The sequence below is a fragment of the Populus nigra genome, chromosome 11 (assembly GCF_951802175.1).
Source record: "Populus nigra chromosome 11, ddPopNigr1.1, whole genome shotgun sequence".
Taxonomy (NCBI): Eukaryota; Viridiplantae; Streptophyta; class Magnoliopsida; order Malpighiales; family Salicaceae; genus Populus; species Populus nigra.
This window is the reverse complement of record NC_084862.1, coordinates 10,198,332-10,218,612: the sequence shown is the minus strand read 5'-3', so window position 1 is coordinate 10,218,612 and position 20,281 is coordinate 10,198,332. Positions and strand designations below refer to the sequence as shown.

General features: G+C 29.6%; 1 protein-coding gene across 1 annotated transcript; it reads right to left on the bottom strand.

Annotated features, from left to right (window-relative positions):
- Window positions 1-780: 780 nt before the first annotated feature.
- Window positions 781-6,558, bottom strand: LOC133668297 (growth-regulating factor 4-like). The gene is made up of 4 exons (XM_062088073.1): window positions 6,022-6,558; window positions 4,828-5,182; window positions 1,186-1,589; window positions 781-1,099 (listed from the first exon to the last, which is right to left on the bottom strand). Exons 1-4 carry the CDS (start codon window positions 6,239-6,241, stop codon window positions 1,092-1,094), a joined length of 987 nt encoding a protein of 328 aa, XP_061944057.1. The 5' UTR covers window positions 6,242-6,558; the 3' UTR covers window positions 781-1,091.
- Window positions 6,559-20,281: the final 13,723 nt, after the last annotated feature.

Sequence of the window (20,281 nt, the reverse complement as noted above, 5' to 3'; positions counted from 1 at the left end):
TATGTAGGTTGTTTTGATGTTTTTTACATAAAAAAATTTGAAGTATAAATTAAAAAATTTAAAGTCATTGCATATAAAGCACTAAAAACGAAAAATCATAAAACTCAATTCTCATCAAATCAAATACAAAATGATAAAATCAGGAAAAAAATTAATTATACAAAAGAATCTAAAATAAAAAATTATAATTAAAAGAATGAGAGTGAAAAATAAAATAAAAAAAATTAGAAAGCAACAAAAAATGTTCAATTGGAGGCTTAAATCGAAAAGAAAAATAACTTTAACAAAAAAAAAGATTAAAAGAATGAGGGCCAAATCAGAAAAAATAAAACAACATATACTTTGAATGAATAATGAAATTGAAAATCAATAAAACTTTAACAAAAAATCTAAGAAAAAAATTAGAAATAAAAAAAATAAAGACAAAAAATATAAAATATAATATATGACAAATTATAATTGAAAGACTAAATTGAAAACAAACAAAACTTTTATAGAAAGAATTAAAAAAAAATCAAAAATCAAAAAAATAAGGATTGAAATTGAAAAACCAAAAAACAAAGAGGACAATTGCGCGCTTTTTCAGGTTGGAGAGATAAAAAATAAGGAAAAAAAAAACCATCAATGATAAGCCACTCATCATCCGCCATCACGCACCACATTAAGAGAAAAAGGACACGATGACGCTTCTAAAGATGACAAAAAGGCAGGTTCGACCACCACGTGGTGTCTCACGCACCGCACAAATAAGATGGATGTCACTCACTCGCTAATATATAATGAGGATGCATCAACAATTTTTTTTAATAAAAAATTAATTATCCAACAAAAAAAACACAAAAATCCCTCATATCTCTGGAAATTACAAAAAAAAAAATGTGAAAGAACAAAAAACCTAATAATTTAGGTTGTCTTTGAATTCACAAGTCTAATTTTTATTTTTTTTATTTTTATTTTGATCTCGGTCTCATCAAAATAACTCTCCTGCATTTGATTTGAAACCCGGGGAATTAGGAGTTTTCAAGTTAACACGCCAATCTTTGGTTGAGGATCACCTTTGATCGTGCTTTGTAAATTCTCATTCTGTGCTCTCAGTTTTCTGCAGCAAAATATCCAAGTCTGGAGTCACATAAAGATGGACATCACATAGAAACATACACGATTATCTTAAAAGAAAAAACCCACCTTGTGGAGAACGAGAACTTGTGGAGAAGCCAGATGAGGCAATGGGAATGGACATCGACAGCTTCGTTGTAGAGAATGAGGTGGAGTTGGATCTATTATCTTTGAGGCCAGACCACGTGTCCTGGTTCTCAGGCCACTCGTCAAAGAAGGGTCGAAGAGACTGCCCTTCGTGTTTCACGGGTTGTCCGGTGGTGAAATCACTACTGAAAAATGAATGCTGGGGATAATCATTCTTCAACGTCCAGTCGTCAGTCGATTTCTCTGTGGGGAATGATGAGGCTCTGGATTGCATCAAAGACCAGGCATTGTCTAGCTGTGAGTCCTTCTGGGGACCCCTGTTGCATCCTGAAGGTTCAGACAAGAAGCTATGCTCGCCACCCTCAGTCTTCAGTCCTTGAAGATACCTATTTTAGCATTAATATTAGAACCTTGATAGAAATCATCTTTTACTATAACCTAGAAAACAATTTCCTGACAAGAACTAAATCACGAGGAGAGTCAGCAATGCTGGCAGATGGGGTGTCAATCATTTATGGAACCTTGAAAACATTGGCCTGGCGAAAACACATGCGACATCTCATAAAAAAATCCTATTCTTTTGTGTTCGGATAATATTAGATTTCCAATTGTGGTCCTGTTTCTCCATATACCTTAATGAACATGATTTACCTATGTCAGGAATCAGCTTCCAAGAGAGTTAATGAATCCACGAACAAAAAGAAAATGGTTTGTGCCATTCAATAATTGTTCCATGGACACAATAGAACAGAAGCTCATTCCATTTGAAGGGGGAGAAAAAAAGCATCAGCATCAACAAAGTTAAAGAAACAAAACCATGATATGGTCCAGAAAGGGATACAGATTAGCAGGATAACAGCAGGAAGTAGAAACTAAGCGAATCTTGGGATCAAAGTAGGAATAGCAGCGTGGTAAGAGTTCATGACACTATAATGTCAGGCATGCTCATAGTTTATTTTATTTATTTTTAATTTAAAATGAAAAGTCTTTCGGAACAAGAAGAAAATAAGAGTCACAGGGAGCAAAAGGAGACAACACCTAGACACGGAACTAGCTTATCACAAGGAGGGCAACATGTTGTTGGCAGATAGTAAAGAGAGTACATGCACAGGTGTCTTTAAGAATGCATGTCCAGGATAAAACTGTAAGGATGTCACCCCACTTTTTATCAGAGGAGATCCCAGGCAGCAGCTAATCATTTTAACATAAATTTCTGCAGAACCCCAAAACACACCCTCCTATCTTTTACCCTTTCAACGGAAACTCAATGAGATACCAACTTTCAGTGGCGGAGCCAGAATTTTTTAAATAAGGAGACAAATTATTAACAAATATTTGATATTATATGCTATACATACATATGTTATATATAGAAATTAATTTGAAATACATGTATCAACTCATCTTAAGTAAAATTAATTTAAGAATACTTTTAAAATAAAAAAAACTTATGTTATAATTATTTTCTTCGAGATTTTATATTTTAAAACTACTTCATAATAATTTTATTTTTAATTTCATTAAAAATATATTTCTCAATATATACAACAAACTTTCATTTATCTATTTCTAAATCTTCTAAGGACTAGGAAAGTTATTGGCAACAATTCTATGCTGACATATGGTACATAATATCTAAAATTATAGCTTAAAAGGATTGTTACAAATTGATGTTGTTTTTACTGACTTGTTATTTTGTACAAGTGGATTAAATATAAATATTAAATGTTTTTTTTTGTAATTTATCTATTATGTCCCTAATTTTTTTAGTTGTATTGTACTTCATTTTTAATCATTAGTAAATTTATTATCATCATTTTTCATATAAAATTCATAACAAAATACTTATCAATTCATCAAAACTCATTTCAATTCATATCCATTAGCATATAATATTACTCATACACATATTAATTCAACAAACCCATAAATTATTATAAATCTTAACATTTTCAATAACTAATTTTTGGAGATGTAGACCCAGTATTTTTGGAGCTTCCATATCTGGTTGACCTATCAGGAAGAGATGAAGTGAGCGTTTGGGAACGCGGTGCAAACCGCGTTCCTTCAAAATTTAAAATTATTTTTTTGTTAAAAATTAATTTTTTTGGTATGTTCTGAATCGTTTTAATGCGCTGATCTCAAAAATAATTTTTAAAAAATAAAAAAAATATTTTAATGCATTTCAGCATAAAAAACACTTTAAAAAGTAATGACAACCACACCCTATACAAGTAAAGTTTCTAACAGCACAAGTATAAAAAATATAACTGCTGGGCAAGCCGAGTACTCTTTTCTCAGACCCATCAGCCGCCTCATTCTATACCTCTCTATGTATAGAATTCATGGCCCAAAACTCTATATTAAAAACAAAAAAGAAAAAGGAATTGGATCTGATTTTGGAAAGGGGGAGGGGGGCAATTGCCCCCTCTTGCCCTATGTGGCTCCGCCACTGCCAAGTTTGCATGCTCAAGACAATTTAGGGGTTCAGGTGGGTTTCCTCGAATCCAAAAATAAAAACACAATTTAAGGAGTGTTAGGGTAGTTTTTACTTTTCAAAATGTTTTTTGCTTGGAAATAAATCAAAATAATGTTATTTTAAAAAAAAAATTATTTTTCATATTAATACATTAAAACGATTCAAAAACATAAAAAAATAATTTTAAATAAAAATAAATTAAATTTTTAAAAAATACAGTTTTAACCGAATTTCCAAACAGATATTGAAGTGCTTGTCAGAATTCCCCCCATAAACTTAACAGAAGAAAGCAGACCCAAAGCAAAGAGCACATTTTGACAGCTATTCTCACAGACACCAGGGCCCAGAAGTCTGCGAGTGGCTAAAATGAAAAGTTTGTGCTGCACATACACTACCTAGATCACAGGTCTTCCATACAATTTATCAATGGGCCCCTAATTTCACAGGGAAACTTGTCTGAACACAAAAAAGCAACATGAAGCATCTAATAAGAAATCCGCACTTATTGCATACACACACATGAATTGTACTGCAAGCTTTAATCACCAAGCAGAGAGACATGAACATTTCAAAATTAAAAATAAAATAAAAACCCATAAATAAAGCCTGAGCCGTGTAACTATCTTCAGAACCACCAAAATTTGGGTAGAACCAGACAACTCTTTCTCCTCTGGGAATCTCAGGCAATCCCTGACCATAAAAAAGCTGTAAACTTTTTTGTCTCTCTATAATCTTTTCAACCAGAGAGTGAATTAAATTTACAGCCAATTACTTACTGAAGACAATTTCTAATGGCTGTCAGAGTTGTTGGATTAGTTTTCATGGACATAGAACCAAATCAAAGTAGGAGGAAGCCTGACAAACAAAAATAAATGTCATTCTGTACTTCTTCTCCATCCTATTAGACAACAGAGCCCAACTGAAACATGAAAGGTTTTCTCGACATCTCCACTACTCGCATCACCACAGCCCACGAGTAGGGAAAAAGGAATGAAATGTGCTAGGCATAATTACCAAAATCTATACAGTGAAGAACGTATCTGGATTAAATTATTTTCCCTTTTTTAAATACCATATAACTTGGAATAAGCTTAGCAAATCACTTGGAATAAGCACACAACCAGTAAATAAAAAGTCGATGATACCTGCAATCTTTAGTTGGGATTCCACGGGGAATGCAGTTCATATGATAATGGGATTGGTTAGGTCCAGAACCAGTGCCCTGGGGATTACCATATGTGTGCAGTGGAAGGTTCTGGAAGCTCCCTGTTCCACTGCTGCTTCCTGTTACAGTCAGTGATGTCACAGTGGACGATGACTGTGTCATGGTTTGTGATTCCACAGGCTTTCTTGAACGGTTGCGGCCACGGTGCATGTGGCGCTCACAGTACTTGGAGCCCGGGTATGCATCTTTGGAGCACCTCCACTTCTTGCCGTCGGTCCTCCTGCATCGACCTGGCTCCGGATCCACCTTCTTCCCATAGAAAGTGCAATAGCCCACTGCAAAATCATGCTGAAAATGTTATCACAAACAATTTCATACCAACAACAAGACAAGCAAGAGATACACACTATGCCACAACTAATATAATATACACAGCATTGAGAACATGATAATTCATTATATTAAGAACGGTACAGCCTTTACAATCAGCAGTGTCAGACTTTGTTATAAAATAAGTGATATGGCATCTCTTAATCACCATATCACATGACTAAAGAAGTATGAAAGAGAGAATCAAATCCTTGGAGAAAGCAACGGTCATGGCAAGAAAAGGTTGCATCGACACAACACACAAAACCAATTAGATGATTGACATTACAATTTTATCTCTTCAAGAAATTCTGAAGAAGTGGAAAAATGTCAAATCTTTTGCCCTTGAAAGCTGATATATTGACCAAATAATTAGTAGCCCACAAACCTCGACTGTGATCAAAATGAAATAAAAAAAGGATGTTCCAACAGATTTAAAATCAATTAAAAAGAATAGCCAGCATTTGAAATCCAAATCTACCAGATATATATCAACATAGCACTTAGTAGTAATAATAACAATAAAGGGAAATACTTCTCCATGATAATCAAGAAAACAACATAACATGTGTAAGCTTGAAATTACTTATCCATAACAAGAAAACGTATACAGTTGAAAGCAAAGTTTCAGTGTTTAAACAAGAAGAAGCAGAAGGACAAGGGAAAGGGCGCTCTATACTCGACACGATCCCCTAATCAAATCGAGAAGAAACCCAATGAAGACTCTAAATCAGTAGACAAGAAATGGAAGCTACAGTATACACATAAATGTATATGTGTGAAGGAATATTTAGAGCTGGCTTACTGGCGGGATGGTGGAAGAATCTATGAGAAATGGACTCAAAGCTCCTCTGAATAGGGAGCACAAGATCAGGAGGAATAGGCAGACCTGCCACCATGTACTTATAGATCAAAGCTTGATGTTCCAGTTCTTGCCATTGCGATACTGTAAATGGCGACCTCATGGTCATCACTCCTGTCCCCATCCCCCCAGATGTCACCCCTGCTGCACCACCACTATTCATATCCACCACCACTACCGCTACTCGTATTGGCTACTGATAATACCACTACTGCTGTACTAACTAGTGATCACAATATTAGCAGAAACTAAAAACAAAATGGGGCGCTGAGTGACAGGGATGAGGAGAAACACGGGACACAGATCAGGCCGTGTCTGAACCATCCAGTGTATGTATATATATATATAACAATGAGTGCCCGTGTATATGTGCGCGCGCGCGTGTCGTAGTCTCAGTGAGCGTGGAGTGGTTGTTGTGTAGAGGAGGGGATCCTGAAGGCCAAGTATTGCATTAATACTTGTGATGAGTAGTAGGAGTAACAATCAAGGCTGCCTCTCACTCAGTTGTTGAAGCCATGAGGCTCGGGTAAGTGATTCTTGTAGTAATTCTCTCTTATGCGAAGGTGATTTCCACGCAGGCAGCGGGACCCAACTGTATATTTTTCTTCTTTTTGGAGAAGTGATGTCTACTGCTTCTCTTTCCCTTGCCAGAACGTAGGTTTGATGGCATGGCATGGCTTTTGGACCCACAATAAGATCTAGTGGTTGGCAAGGCCTCAATTACCTTTTCTTTTATTTTTTTTAATTATTATTTCATGCATATCCGAAATGGAGATAGATAAAAACCTTGTAAAAAATATTTTAATATATTTAGCTAAATTTGGCGGAATGATAAAAACCTGGACTAAATATATAGTTAAATAGTAGAATATTTATAGAAAAACCACAGTTAAATTTAATAATTTTACAGACATAAATTTTAACATTGTTGATATTTACATTCACAGTTCATCGATATGTATATTATCGACAAGTTTACGATTCGTCGAAAAAAACTTCATCGATAATTTATGATTTGTCAATGAGCATGTAAGTAATAAATATACTAATAAATTTATAGAAGGATAAAGTATGCCAAAAAATTAATTTATCCCCTTCATTTTGTTGATATCTCCGTCGGTCAATTTAACATATTATCAACAGAGAAAGTCATATGCAATGTCATTGATATTTTTTTTTATCTATCGATAAATATAATATATCACCAATATAATACATCTGCAATTCCATTATTGAGTTAACAATAATAGTAACATTTGCATATATATATATTAAAGTTTCTCCCTCTAAGATTATTCAACAACCAATATTTTCATAACATAGAATTCTATTAGTTATGCATAAAGATGCCAAAAATGTCCAAAGTGTGATCCAATCCAACATTTTTCTTTTATTGAACTACATGTAATGTCAAACCATGTTCATCCTAGTAGCAACATACTACTTCACCAAATGAGTCAAGCTTTTCCTTAATGATCAATCAATCAAGAAACATTAATCAAATTCATTAAAAAAAACATATCATCCACAAATTTAAACTTTTAGAAACTATCACCACCAACCAAAAGTAGGAAGATATGAAGCAATTTGCACAAGAATATGGATTCAAAACAATTCACTCTGTATTTTATTATGCCCAAGCTAATAAATAAGTGGAATTGATATAAAAAAAAACTAATTCTTAACATTAAAAATTGGTTAGAAAAAATCATGAAACATAGCATCATATTTTCTTAAAAACAATGACCTGGTTTTTTATTAGCACAAAAATTTTAAAATGAAAGGCAACAGTAATTGAAATAAAAGTTTGTTAAAAATTTTAATTATTTGAAAAAATTTATCTCTTCAATCTAAACCTTATTTTTTTATTATTGCATTTATTTATTTTAAAAGAAAATATGTTTTTTAATTAAAAAACATTGTTTTTTAAATAAAAAACTATCATGATCTCAAAACCAAGTTTTCATAAAGTAATATTAAAATAATACCTCAATATTTTGTATATGTTTGAAGGCAAAAATAAAATTAATTAATGTCATAAAATCATGCCAAAAATATATTTAATAAAAGAAAAGGAATTTATAAACATTTGTTTTTTTTTCATTGAAAAAAAAAGATTGTTAACATTTTTATAAAACCTATAATATTATTTAAAAAAAATATGAAAAAAATTAATAATAATTTAAACATAATGCTAAAAATAAAAATTAGATGACACCTTATTTGTATAAGCAGATAATATGTTATTTGCTTGTTTAAATTCTATTAAGTAATCATTTTATTTTTATTTTCCAATGATTTTCTCTCTATTCTAAAATTTCAAAGAGTGAATCGCAAAATAATAAATTTTAGGATTTAAATAAAAAAACTCTAAAAAACTAGGGACCAAAGATAAAATGTCAAGTACCAAAGTGTATACACACCTCTTTCTCTTATTTAAATCTATTCTAATTTTTTTTAATTAATAAAATCAAATCAATCTAATAAAATAGAGAATAACTTCAAAATCGAAACATTTCTTATCATAGAAAAAATAATATATCAAATCAAACAAATAATCTAGTTACATCACATAATTGAAATTGAGAGAAAATATGTGATGTAAATAACTCATGTGACCAAGAAGTGTTGTTAATTAATATAATTATCTTTATTTATATTATTTATATTATATTTTAATAATAAAAAGGGTATTAACTTTGAATGAGAAAAATTATTTAGATTATATTTTTTTTTATTAATGTAGGTGTCCGGATTAATTTGCACGCATCTCAACTAACCTTATGGCTCCTGAAGTTAATAATCATATAAGTCTTCAATGGTTTTAAGAGGACTTAAATTTATAACCATCAAGAAACAAATCGAAAGTCTTACCAGTTAAATTATCTTTAAATCTGATTATTATAATATATATAAGATGGGTATTGATGATAAATTAAAATAAATAAAATAAAAATTTAAAATGGAATAACAAAAACAAAAGAGAATGGAGAAACATAAAATAAAGTAGAGCATTCGAAAATCTACATCACCAAACAAAATCAACCATCTCGATCTCGTCATTCTCTCACGCGAAAATCAAGAGTATTCCAGAGAAGTCATATATATATATATATATATATATATATATATATATATATATATATATATATATATATATAAAAGTAAAAGATTCCTCGAAACCCTTTATAATTTGTTGTCCCCTCACCCACCTACTGCCACCCCTTTAGCTGACAGCACCCTCACTTGATGGGCTGGATTGGAACTGAGTCCTTCGGGCCCAAGAAAAAGAATAAGAAGACAACCTGCCTGATGAGAAAACCTCTAATTCCCGGTAAACCACTCAGAAACGTACCGGATGTTTGCCGGAATGCAGGTGACATTCGACATAAGGCCCCGATCGAACATTGGCAAACAAAAAGCTCATAAAGAGTTGTTGGGGTACATAAGCTTTTCCTTTTCTTTTTTTTTTATTGATTTTTTTAAAAAATATTCTTCGCCTATCTAAAACTATTAAAATAATTTCAATATTTTTTACTTAACTAATCAATTTATTATTTTTTTCCTATAAAATCAATTTTAAATTTTAAAAATAGAATTTAATATCATAATTTTGATTGGAAATTTTAGTTTCAAATTAAAAAAAAAACAAAGAATAGATTCTAAGGACACTAGTGTTTTTTCTTTTAAATAAAAAGGAGGAGTATTAGGTTATTACAAGATGCATGCCCGTGCGCTACTGAAGATTTATAAAACAAATATATTTAATAGTGTTATAATTATGAACCAGCACTAGATAAGTAATATAAACTAAAGATATGATGGAGCCAATATTTCATGATGGGAAAAAAAAGTTGTGTTGGTGATCAAAACTTAGAGACTGAACAAAATGATTTGTAGCAATTCATAGTGTTTTGGAAGGAAAGATACAGTAATTTGGTCACATGATTTAGCATTTCTATTAATAAAAGGCAAAAAAAAATTACAAAGCTAAATTCTCTACCAATTTAATTTTAAAAAAACCAACAAAGATAATTTTGGAAAGAAAAAGCCCATGAGAAAAAAAGCTGTAGCAATTGACAATGTTTTGTGTGGAAATCTACAGTGTTTTCCCTAATAAAATAAAATAAAAAACCATTTAGAGAAATACTGTAATCCATAGTGTTTTGTGAGAAAAATTACAACGCTTTCCCAATATGATTTAGTTTTATTGTAATTATAATTCTTAACTAACTTCATATTAAAAAAAAAATGAACAAAGATAATTTTGGAAAAAAAATAATATGGGAAAACACTACAATAATTCATGGTGTTTTAAAGAAAAAAATTATAAAGCTAAATTCTTAATCAGCTCAATATTAAAAATATCAAATCGACAGAGACAATTTTAGAAAAAAAAATATTAAAAAAAACACAAAAAATAGAAAAAAAACATGTTGGAAACACTGTAGCAATTCATAGTGTTTTGTGATGAAAGCTACAGTGCTTCCCCACATGATTTAACCTTATTTGTAATGACTTGTAATTGTAATTTTCAATAATGTTTTGTGAGGAAAGCTACAGTGGTTTCCCCACATGATTAAGTTTTATTATAAAGTTAAATTTTAACCAACTCAATATTAAAAAAATAAAATCGACAAAGATAATTTTGAAAAAAAATATTACAAAAAAAAACACAAAAGAAACTGGAAAAAAACCATGTGAGGAGAATCTGTATCAATCCATAGTGTTTTGTGAGAAAAACTTATATTTACTTGTAATTGCAATTCTTAACCAGCTTAATATTTAAAAAATAAAATTGACAAAGATAATTTTAGGAAAAACATAACAAAACAAAAAAATATATATATGAGAAAAACACTGTAGCAATCCACAGTACTTTGCGAGGAAAGTTACAGTGTTTTCCTCACATATTGTAAATGTAATTTTTAATTAGCTCAATATTAAAAAATAAAATAAAAAAAGATAATTTTGGAGAAAATCATAAAAAAACAAAAAAAACCATGCGGAGAAACACTGTAGCAATCAACAATGTTTTAAAAAAAATTATAAAACTAAATTGTCAATTGGCTCAATATAAAAAAATTGACAAATATAATTTTGAAAAAATAAAAAAATAAAATAGAGAAACTATGTAGGAAAACACTGTCGCAATCCACAATATTTTTAAAAAAAAAATTACAAAGTAACCAGTTCAATATTTAAAAAGTAAAATCAACAAAGATAATTTTTTAAAAAAAAGTTTAATGGAAAAAAGAAGAAAAAAGCAAAGTTCAAAAAAAAAAGGAATGAAAGAAACTTTTAGCCTCTCCCAGAAAGAAAAACAGCGTCGTTTTCAAAACTGAAACCTAAAGAGGGGGAGAAGAAGTAGACAGCGTCGTTTGCTAGGCTCTCTCAGAATTCTGGTTTAGAAAACGCGAAAAAATGGCTGGTCGCATGGGATTTTTGGCATCAATGTCCAGCCATGGTGATTGCTATTAAATATCTCAGCTGCAAAACCTCGTGTTTTTCTGTCACAATATAATCCCTAAAATCATGAAACCAGCTAAGATCATCAATCTGCAGCAGCCTTCTTGATTGATCTCCCAGCAAAGCAAAAACACATGGATTTTTTATATTCACAATACAATAAACTGTGAAACACGCGCGTTATCTTTCCATGAGAAGTGTCATTTGGTAAATTAGTCTAAATAAAAAAAGTTTCCGAGAAATAATATAATTTAGTTGGTTCAAAATTATGATTTTTTAAAAATTTTATGAATAATATATTTTCAAAAAATATTTCAACATAAATTTCAAAAAAAAAAAGAGGAAAGAACGGGTAAAACACTAGAATCACACATATAAGAACATAATCAAATCCAACCATACTTAAAAAAAAAACTTATATAATTATTAATTTTAAAATTTATAAAATTAATTAAGGAATTATATATAAATTTTTTACTCAAACTACTCTAAAAATAACAATAACAATAACGCCTGCCAAAACTTATCATGCATCTTTCTAGATGCAACCGCCCGCAATTCATATAATAAATTATCTATCGGACAGTTATTGATAAATCAAATCCAACAATATAAAGGGCAAAAAAGGCTCATAAACAGTAAACAGTAAACAGTCACTAGAGTATATCAAAGACACCGCCCTAAGTCAAGGGGCTCCTGACAATGGCGAGGGCTTAGAAAATGACTCTGGAGCATCTTGGTACAAGCGTCGGCAATATCATAAAGATGAGGTAACTAACGTTTTGGAATCCAGGTTTCCTGTCATAAAGAGGGTCCATGCTAGAGATAATGGGTTTAGAAAATACTATCGTTTTGGCTTGATCACGATGAATATCCGTATCCACATATTTTGGTTGCCTACCTACTAGAGTTAGCCGCACCGATGAATTGCCTCGAACGGTATTTCTTCCTTGACTGTTGTTGAACTGACTACCCGTATTCAAGATCATATCTCACAGAGCATCCTGTTTGCTAATGATAAATTTGTCAAATTAAGGCGAAACCAGAAGTGAGGTAAGCTAAAAGTTTTCAAGTTTGGGAAAGCAAGAGGGGTAGTCTGCTTAGATGGAGTAAAACTGCTAAAGCATTACGATTTTCAATGTGTAGATTTCATCGTTCATAACCAGAAGAAAATTCAGGAGGATATTATCAATAGAATTGCAGATGGATCATTGAAACTGTTGCTAGAAAAGATGGTGCTTTTAGGTTCTTTTAAGCTGTTCTAGCCTTGAGCACCCGAACCATTCAGCTATAGGCCGCGCTTCATGCAGATAACCTATTTGTCAATCAGTTGATTTCTTAGGGAAATTGCCAGACTCATTTCCCATTAGGCGTATATTTTTCTGAACTGAATCTAGGGCTTAGGCTAATAGCTAACCAAGTTATCTTCTCATGATCCCCAGTTCTAGATTGTAGAAAATCTCATATCATCCTCCCAATTCACTTAGAGACCGCAAAGAGATCTTATCATATAGGAGGAGACTGGTGTATGAGAAGGCCCGGAAAAGCATACTGTGTGACCCCCGAGAGGAGAAAATGCCTAATTCCCCCCATCTAGATGATTAGCAACCTGCTCTATACCATATGATCTGAAAAAAGTTGTGGGCTATATATTTATCACTGCCAAATAGAAAACCTAGATGAGTCGAATGCCACTCTCATTTGGGAATCTACCTTTGTGTACTGGGCTACTCATGCCAGTTTTGCATTGCCTTTCCTAGGCCTGTGCTTCCTGTGGTAGGTGTATATGATCAGATGCAGGCCAAGCTCCAGCTTAATATGCTTGGTCACCTTTTCTTTTATCAGACATCTTTTGAATCCTAGATTCTTGTGATTGTTCTGGTTTTTGTCTGACCTTGTGAGTGTAGTAAGTCCTCTCATGCATGCATGACGTCCCAGGTGCGCCTGGGCCTCTACAAAATCATCTGCCATAACAAGAATAATACAAGTTTAATTATCTTTACTTTCAAGAATATTAATATATAGACTGTATGTATGCCTTTAATACATAAAGAACCGAATTGCTCTTGTTCATTATTTTAAAATATTTCGCTTTTTTATGGCATTTAAAAAATTAAAAAATCGAGTTGTTTCCAACTAATATCATAATAATTTGTATATAAAATGTTTTTTAACTTTTTTTTCTTGTAATTATAACTTTTTTAATTTATTTTTTCCATATATTATAAAAAATAAAAAGAATATTTTCTCCTTTTAAAAAATGTAAGTAATTAATAGAGGGGGCCAATTCCTACTTCCCATGGAAATTGTCTTTTATTATTTTGACCAGAAAACTGTCATTGTCATTTAGTATAATAAAATGGGCCAGCAAAACTACAAAAATATATATAGTGATCTTAAAACACAGCAATTGATGACCGTTTGATCATTGAATGTGGGTTTATTGATTATCAATTGCCATCACATCTAACAATAGATCATTCTGCATGGTAGATTCGTAGCTTGTTCCCCACATGGAGCACCTTTTTGCAGTGCATTTAAGTAGCTTGGTTATTGTCCTGGAAGAAAAAGAGATAAAGATACTCAGACATAAATGTGCTAGATATATATAATTTTTGAGTGGATTTCTGTATTTTTAAAACAAGAAATATAGATGAGATATGTTTTTAGAAATAACATTTATTAATTTTTATTACTAAAATAACCTGATAAAAGATTTTTAATTTTAAAATTGTTCAATTAAAACATGTAAAGATAAAAATAGTTATTGTTATATTTTAAAGCCATACTTAGACGTTGATCTGCGGCAAAGCCAGGTCACTGATAAGGGCTCGGGTCACGGGTCAATATAAGAATAAAATTAGTTGTTATCATAGTTTTAAACTTGATTTAGAAGTTGACCCGAGACAAGGCTGGGTCACAAGTGAGGTTGAGCATTGACTCGAGTTAATATAAAAATAAAAATGATTATTATCATAGTTTTAAAACCTGACTCGGAGGTTGACCCTGGGTAAGGCTTGGGTCCTGTATCATGAGAGTCAACTTAGGTTGACTTAAGTCTATGTAAGAATAAAAATTGTTATTATCATGGTTTTTAAACTTGACTCGGTGGTGAATCATGACAAGGCCCAAGTCATGGGTTAAGAGGGTCAGCAAGAGTTAACCTGAGTCAATATATGGATAAAAGTTGTTATTATTATATTTTTAAAATATAATTCAGGAGTTGACCCAATGCAAGGTTTAGGTCATTAATCGAGAAGGTTAGCCCGACTGACCCAAAAAAATTAAAAACTATCAAATCAATCTTGTTTTTTATCAAAGTTTTTTTCAAAAAAAAGTCAATGTTTTTTTTTACTTATATTTTATACTAGGTTGACTTGAGTTTTTAACCGTGTTAGGTCGAGTTCGTCCTTTTTCTATTTTTTTTCTTAATCTTGAACAAGTTTAGTCCCTAAATTAACCAGTTAAGTCAATCATAGTTTTAACTATAGTTATTATAATATTATTAAGTTCAACACTCAATATAAACTAAAATAAAAAAAATAATATCTAATTATTTTTTAAAATATATAAATTTGACAATAATAAATATTAAAGGTAAAATAAATGTTTTTATATTTTATTCATCATAATAAATAAGATATAAAAATTATTATTTTATTTTAGACATTATTAGTAAATATTATTTTATTTTATATATTATTATTAAATATAATTTTATCTTTAATATTTTAAAACATAATTCCTCGCCAGAGACGCCCTGATTATGTGCAGGCGGTGGCCTGGCCTTTGTACCAAAGTCAGTTAAAGTCTTTGTTAAAAAGTAATACGTGGTTGAAGGTTATCATGGTTATTTTTTAAAATATTTTTTATTTATAAATATATTAAAATAATATTATTTTTGTTTTAAAAAATTATTTTTAACATTAATATATTTAAAAATATCAAAAATATATTAATTTAAAATAAAAAAATTATTTTTTTTCAAAACTGTTTTTATCAAAATTTTATTTTATTATTTATTCTCAATTTTTTTTTCTCTTATAAACCCATGAAAATGCACAATCATTGTGATTTTTGTTTTAGTATGCAAACCATTAGATAAAAAAAAAACCCACATGCTAATAATTGAGTTTAAAATACCTGTGATCGATGAATGTTTTGGTTTTTATTGAAATAGTAAAATAACTTAAATATTTTTAAAAATAAAAAATTATAAGAGGTTTTAAAACTTGATTTAGTGATGAATCATAGCAAAGCTTAAGTTATGAGTTAAGAAGATCAGAATGAGTTAACCTAAGTCAATATATGAATAAAAATTGTTGTTATTATTATAATTTTAAAACCTGATTCAAGAGTTAACCTAATGCAAGGTTTAGGTCACTGATCAAGAAGGTTATCCCGACGGATCTAAAAAAATTAAAAATTATCAAATCAATCTTGTTTTTTACCAAAGTTTTTTTTTAAAGTCAATGTTTTTTTTACCTATATTTTATACTAGGTTGACTTAAGTTTTTAACCGTGTTAGGTCGGGTTCGTCTTTTTTTTATTTTTTTCTTAAACTTGGACAAGTCTAGGTACTGGATTAACCAGTCAAGTCAATTATAGATTTAATTATAGTTATTATAATACTATTAATTTCAACACTTAATATAAACTAAAGTAAAAAAATAATATCTAATTATTTTTTAAAATATATAAATTTGATAACAATAAATATTAAAAGTAAAATAAACTTTTTTATATTTTATTTACTATAAACAAATAAGATATAAAAATTATTATTTTATTTTAGATATCACTGCTGAATATTATTTTATTTTATATATTATTATTAAATATAATTTTATCTTTAATTTTTTAATACATAATTCCTGGCAAGAGACGCCCTGATTATGTGCAGAGGGTGGCCTGGCCTTTGTACTAAAGTCAGTTAAAGCCCTTTTTGACTTTTTACCTGAAAGTAATATACGTAATGAATGTAATTATATATCTTCGTGTCAGCATACCTAAAAAAAATAGTTAAAAAGTAATATATGGTTGTGATTATTATTGGGATTGTTTTTTAAATTATTTTTTATTTAAAAATATATTAAAATAAAATTATTTTATTTTTAAAAATTATTTTTAATATCAAAAACTGATTTAAAAATATTAAAAATATATTAATTTGAAGTAAAAAAAATTAAAAATTTTCAATTTTTTTCAAAAGTGCTTTTACTAAATTTTATTTTATTATTTATTCTATTTTTTTTCTCTTATAACCCCATGAAAATGCACAATCGTTGTGATTTTTGTTTCAGTACGCAAACCATTAGATAAAAAAAATAAATCCCACATGCTAATACTTGAGTTTAAAATTGTTTAGCGTTAGTACCGTTTTGATATTTTAGCATTGATCGATGAATGTTTTGGTTTTTATTGGAACAGTAAAATAACTTAAATTCTTTTAAAAATAAGAAATTATAAGGCGGTTATATAGGTTTTTTTTAATTATATATATAAATACATAGTAAAATAGCTTATTTATTTTTATAACAAATAAAAAAAACCTTTAATTTGCAACAAGAGGTGTTTTCATTATTTCACTTTCAAAAACACAGTACCTTAAAGTTTAAATTTTGATACATTGGGTCAAAAAGCATTTTTATCATTGCATTATTGTTTTTTTTATTGTTATTATCGGGTTTACTTAGGAGCAACTTAACATTTTAATATATAATTTTAAAAAAATAGTTGATGTGTACATTACACGAGATAGTTGCTCTGCGATCTTCAAACAACGCGTATGGCTAATTTTAATGTTCAAAAACATGATTCCATAGCGATGTCTGATTCATCTCAATAGTTCCTTTATGAATTGGCGAAACGTGTACTCAAAGGACCATCGTGGTGGCATTGACCGTCAATTTTTTCCCTTCTTTTCTCTTCCCTCCTCTATTTTTAAACTCTACCCTCCAATTCTTCAAATTAACTCTTCAATTTTTCTTTCCTTTCTATTTAGTCCTTGTTATTTTGAGTACTATTTATTTAATATAAAATTATTTATAAAACTAGAATTTGTTTTTCAATTTCATCCTCATTCAATTTTTTTTCCCAAAATTTATCCATATTCTTTTAATTGCTATTTATCTAATTTTTAAAATTGAGTTTTTTTTAGATTTAATCCTCCATTATTTTTCTATCAGATTTTTACTTTGGAAGATTTTTTAAATTGATTTCCCCCCGATTTCATCCTTCAATAAAATTGGTTTGGGTTTAAGCTTCTTGATTGAACTATTGTCTAGGATTTCATGAGTTTCAAGTTTGGAAAATTAACTCAGCTTTAGGAGATTTGTCCAGGTTTGTCTGGGGTTTTTTTTTTTTATCATTTTTGTAAGCTAATGTTTTTTCAATTACATCTTTCATATTTGTTTAATTGGAGATTGAGCTTTTTTTTTTTGTCTGATTTCTATGTCATTTGTTTTATTTTTTTAATTTAACTGAGTTATCTTGAGTCTTTTTATTTGTTATTTTTTGTTAAATTTATTTTTTTTAAAAAAATATTCTTGAATTAAATAGAATTAATTGATTGAATGTACGTATGAAATGCTCACTTCATGATGTTTTTATTTGACGTGCTTTACATGTCTTAGCTCTAGTGGCATGTGTTGCTTCCTTTGGTGTTGTCGCGTATTCTTTTGCAATGGAGTTTGAACCATCTTGGTGAACTTTTCCAGTGATGGGTGATGTCTATGGTGGAGTGACAATGATTCTTCAATGAGTTTTTCTTTCTTCTCCTTTTAAGTATAATAGTGATAGCTTATTTTTTATAGTTATTTTTTATTAAATATTTTTTTTAGGATTCGCCTACTATCATTTTTTTCATTTTCTTATTTTTATTAAAAATTATTCTAAAAAAATTATTATAAATTAAATTTCATAATTAATTTTGATTTACTTCCTATAATAAAAATTATGTTTTCATTATGGTCTTGTAGAATGACAATTGCTTAAATACGTTCGTATCATCGCAAAAGTTAAGGGTCAACAAGCCCGGTTTTACTAAAATTACTTGAAATGCATTTGGATAACATCCCTTTTCAATTAGGTATGACATCAACTATTCCTCGAGCCCCTAATTAGTTAACCATGGATATATTTTAGTTAATGGTCGTATTCCAGATATACCAAATTATCACTGCAAATCCCGAGATATTATTTCAGCAAAGGATGAATAAAACTCTAGGGTTATGATTCAAAATTCACTTAATTCATTTCCTAGGAGGAATTGTTGCGATCTTAGAAAAACATACCGACATTTAGTGGGTGCTCATTTTTTTAGTATATTTTTTCTATTATATTATTAAATAAAAAATAAAAAAAAATATATAATTATTGAGAATTAGATCTCATGATTTATTTCAATATCCTTTTTATAAGTTTATCATGGTCTTAGAAAAACCATCCTAGTATTAAGTTGGCATTCGGTTTTGCAAACGTTTATTTTTGCTTAAACGTTTATTCCATGTTGTAATTTTGACTGGTTAACCTAATCTAATCTAGATTAATTTAATATATTATTATCTTATTTTTTAAAAAAATATTATCTTAAAAATATTTTTAAAATCAAATCCAGTTTTTATCTTATTATTATTATTATTATTTTTTTACCTTTCAAGTCGATAGAATCGTACTGGAGCCAGTTTAATTTAAAGCTCCATTGAAGATTCTAGATGAGCACGCGGTATTCTAGCACGGAACACCGATCCCCACTAGATTTTATTATCCTGGATCAGAAACCATCAACTCCACTCATGGAATCTGTGGTGATTGGTATATATCATTTAAGAAAACCTCCTATTTCCTCTGCACCAGTTGCTTTTACCCGTCACCATCACAGCTGTCTAAACCATTTATACGAAACGTGTACTGGTGTCGGTGGCCGACATGCTCGCTGCACTGTTTGGTAGCGGTGTATCCGAGGGCTGTAGCAATTATATTTTAAAATATTTTTTATTTTAAAATATATTAAAATAATTTTTAACATTAATACATCAAAATAATTTAAAAATATTAATTTAAAATAAATAAAAAAATAATTTTTAATTTTTTTTTCCAAAAAGATTTCCAAAACACCGAGATAAAAACTATTACTTCACAATCATCTCCCGTTAAGTGAGGCGCGAGAAAGGAGTTTTTTGGTAGGTATAAGGAGAGGACACCCAGTCAATTTGTTATCCGCAAGAAATTAGAATGGATACTTTTCTTTTTTTCATACTTGGATTGTCGAGTGATAGTCTAATTTATCAAAAGTCATCTTGCATTCGTCCTGTGTATTAGAAATCTTTTTTTTTTCTTTATTATGAAAGAATACTTTGAAGAATAAATATAGAAATGTTAGATAAAATAGTGAAATGTAAGGTCGCTGAAAATCACAAGGAGGATTATGAGAATGTGATAACCTAATAGAAGATAAAATAAGGAAAAGATAAAACTTAATTATAAAAAAAATAAAATTTTAAAGGATGAAATTAAAAAAAATAAAAAAAATAACCTCAAGAAATACCTGGCCCAACTTGCTATCTAAATCATCATGAGATAGAGATAGCCAAATTGAAAGAAAATCAAAGAAAATAACGAAATTTATTTTTCAAAACGAACAACTTTAAAGGATGTAATCGAGAAAAAAAATAATGTCAACACATGTTAACTTTTCAAATCGATGACCCTAGTTAATAACTAAACCAAAAGC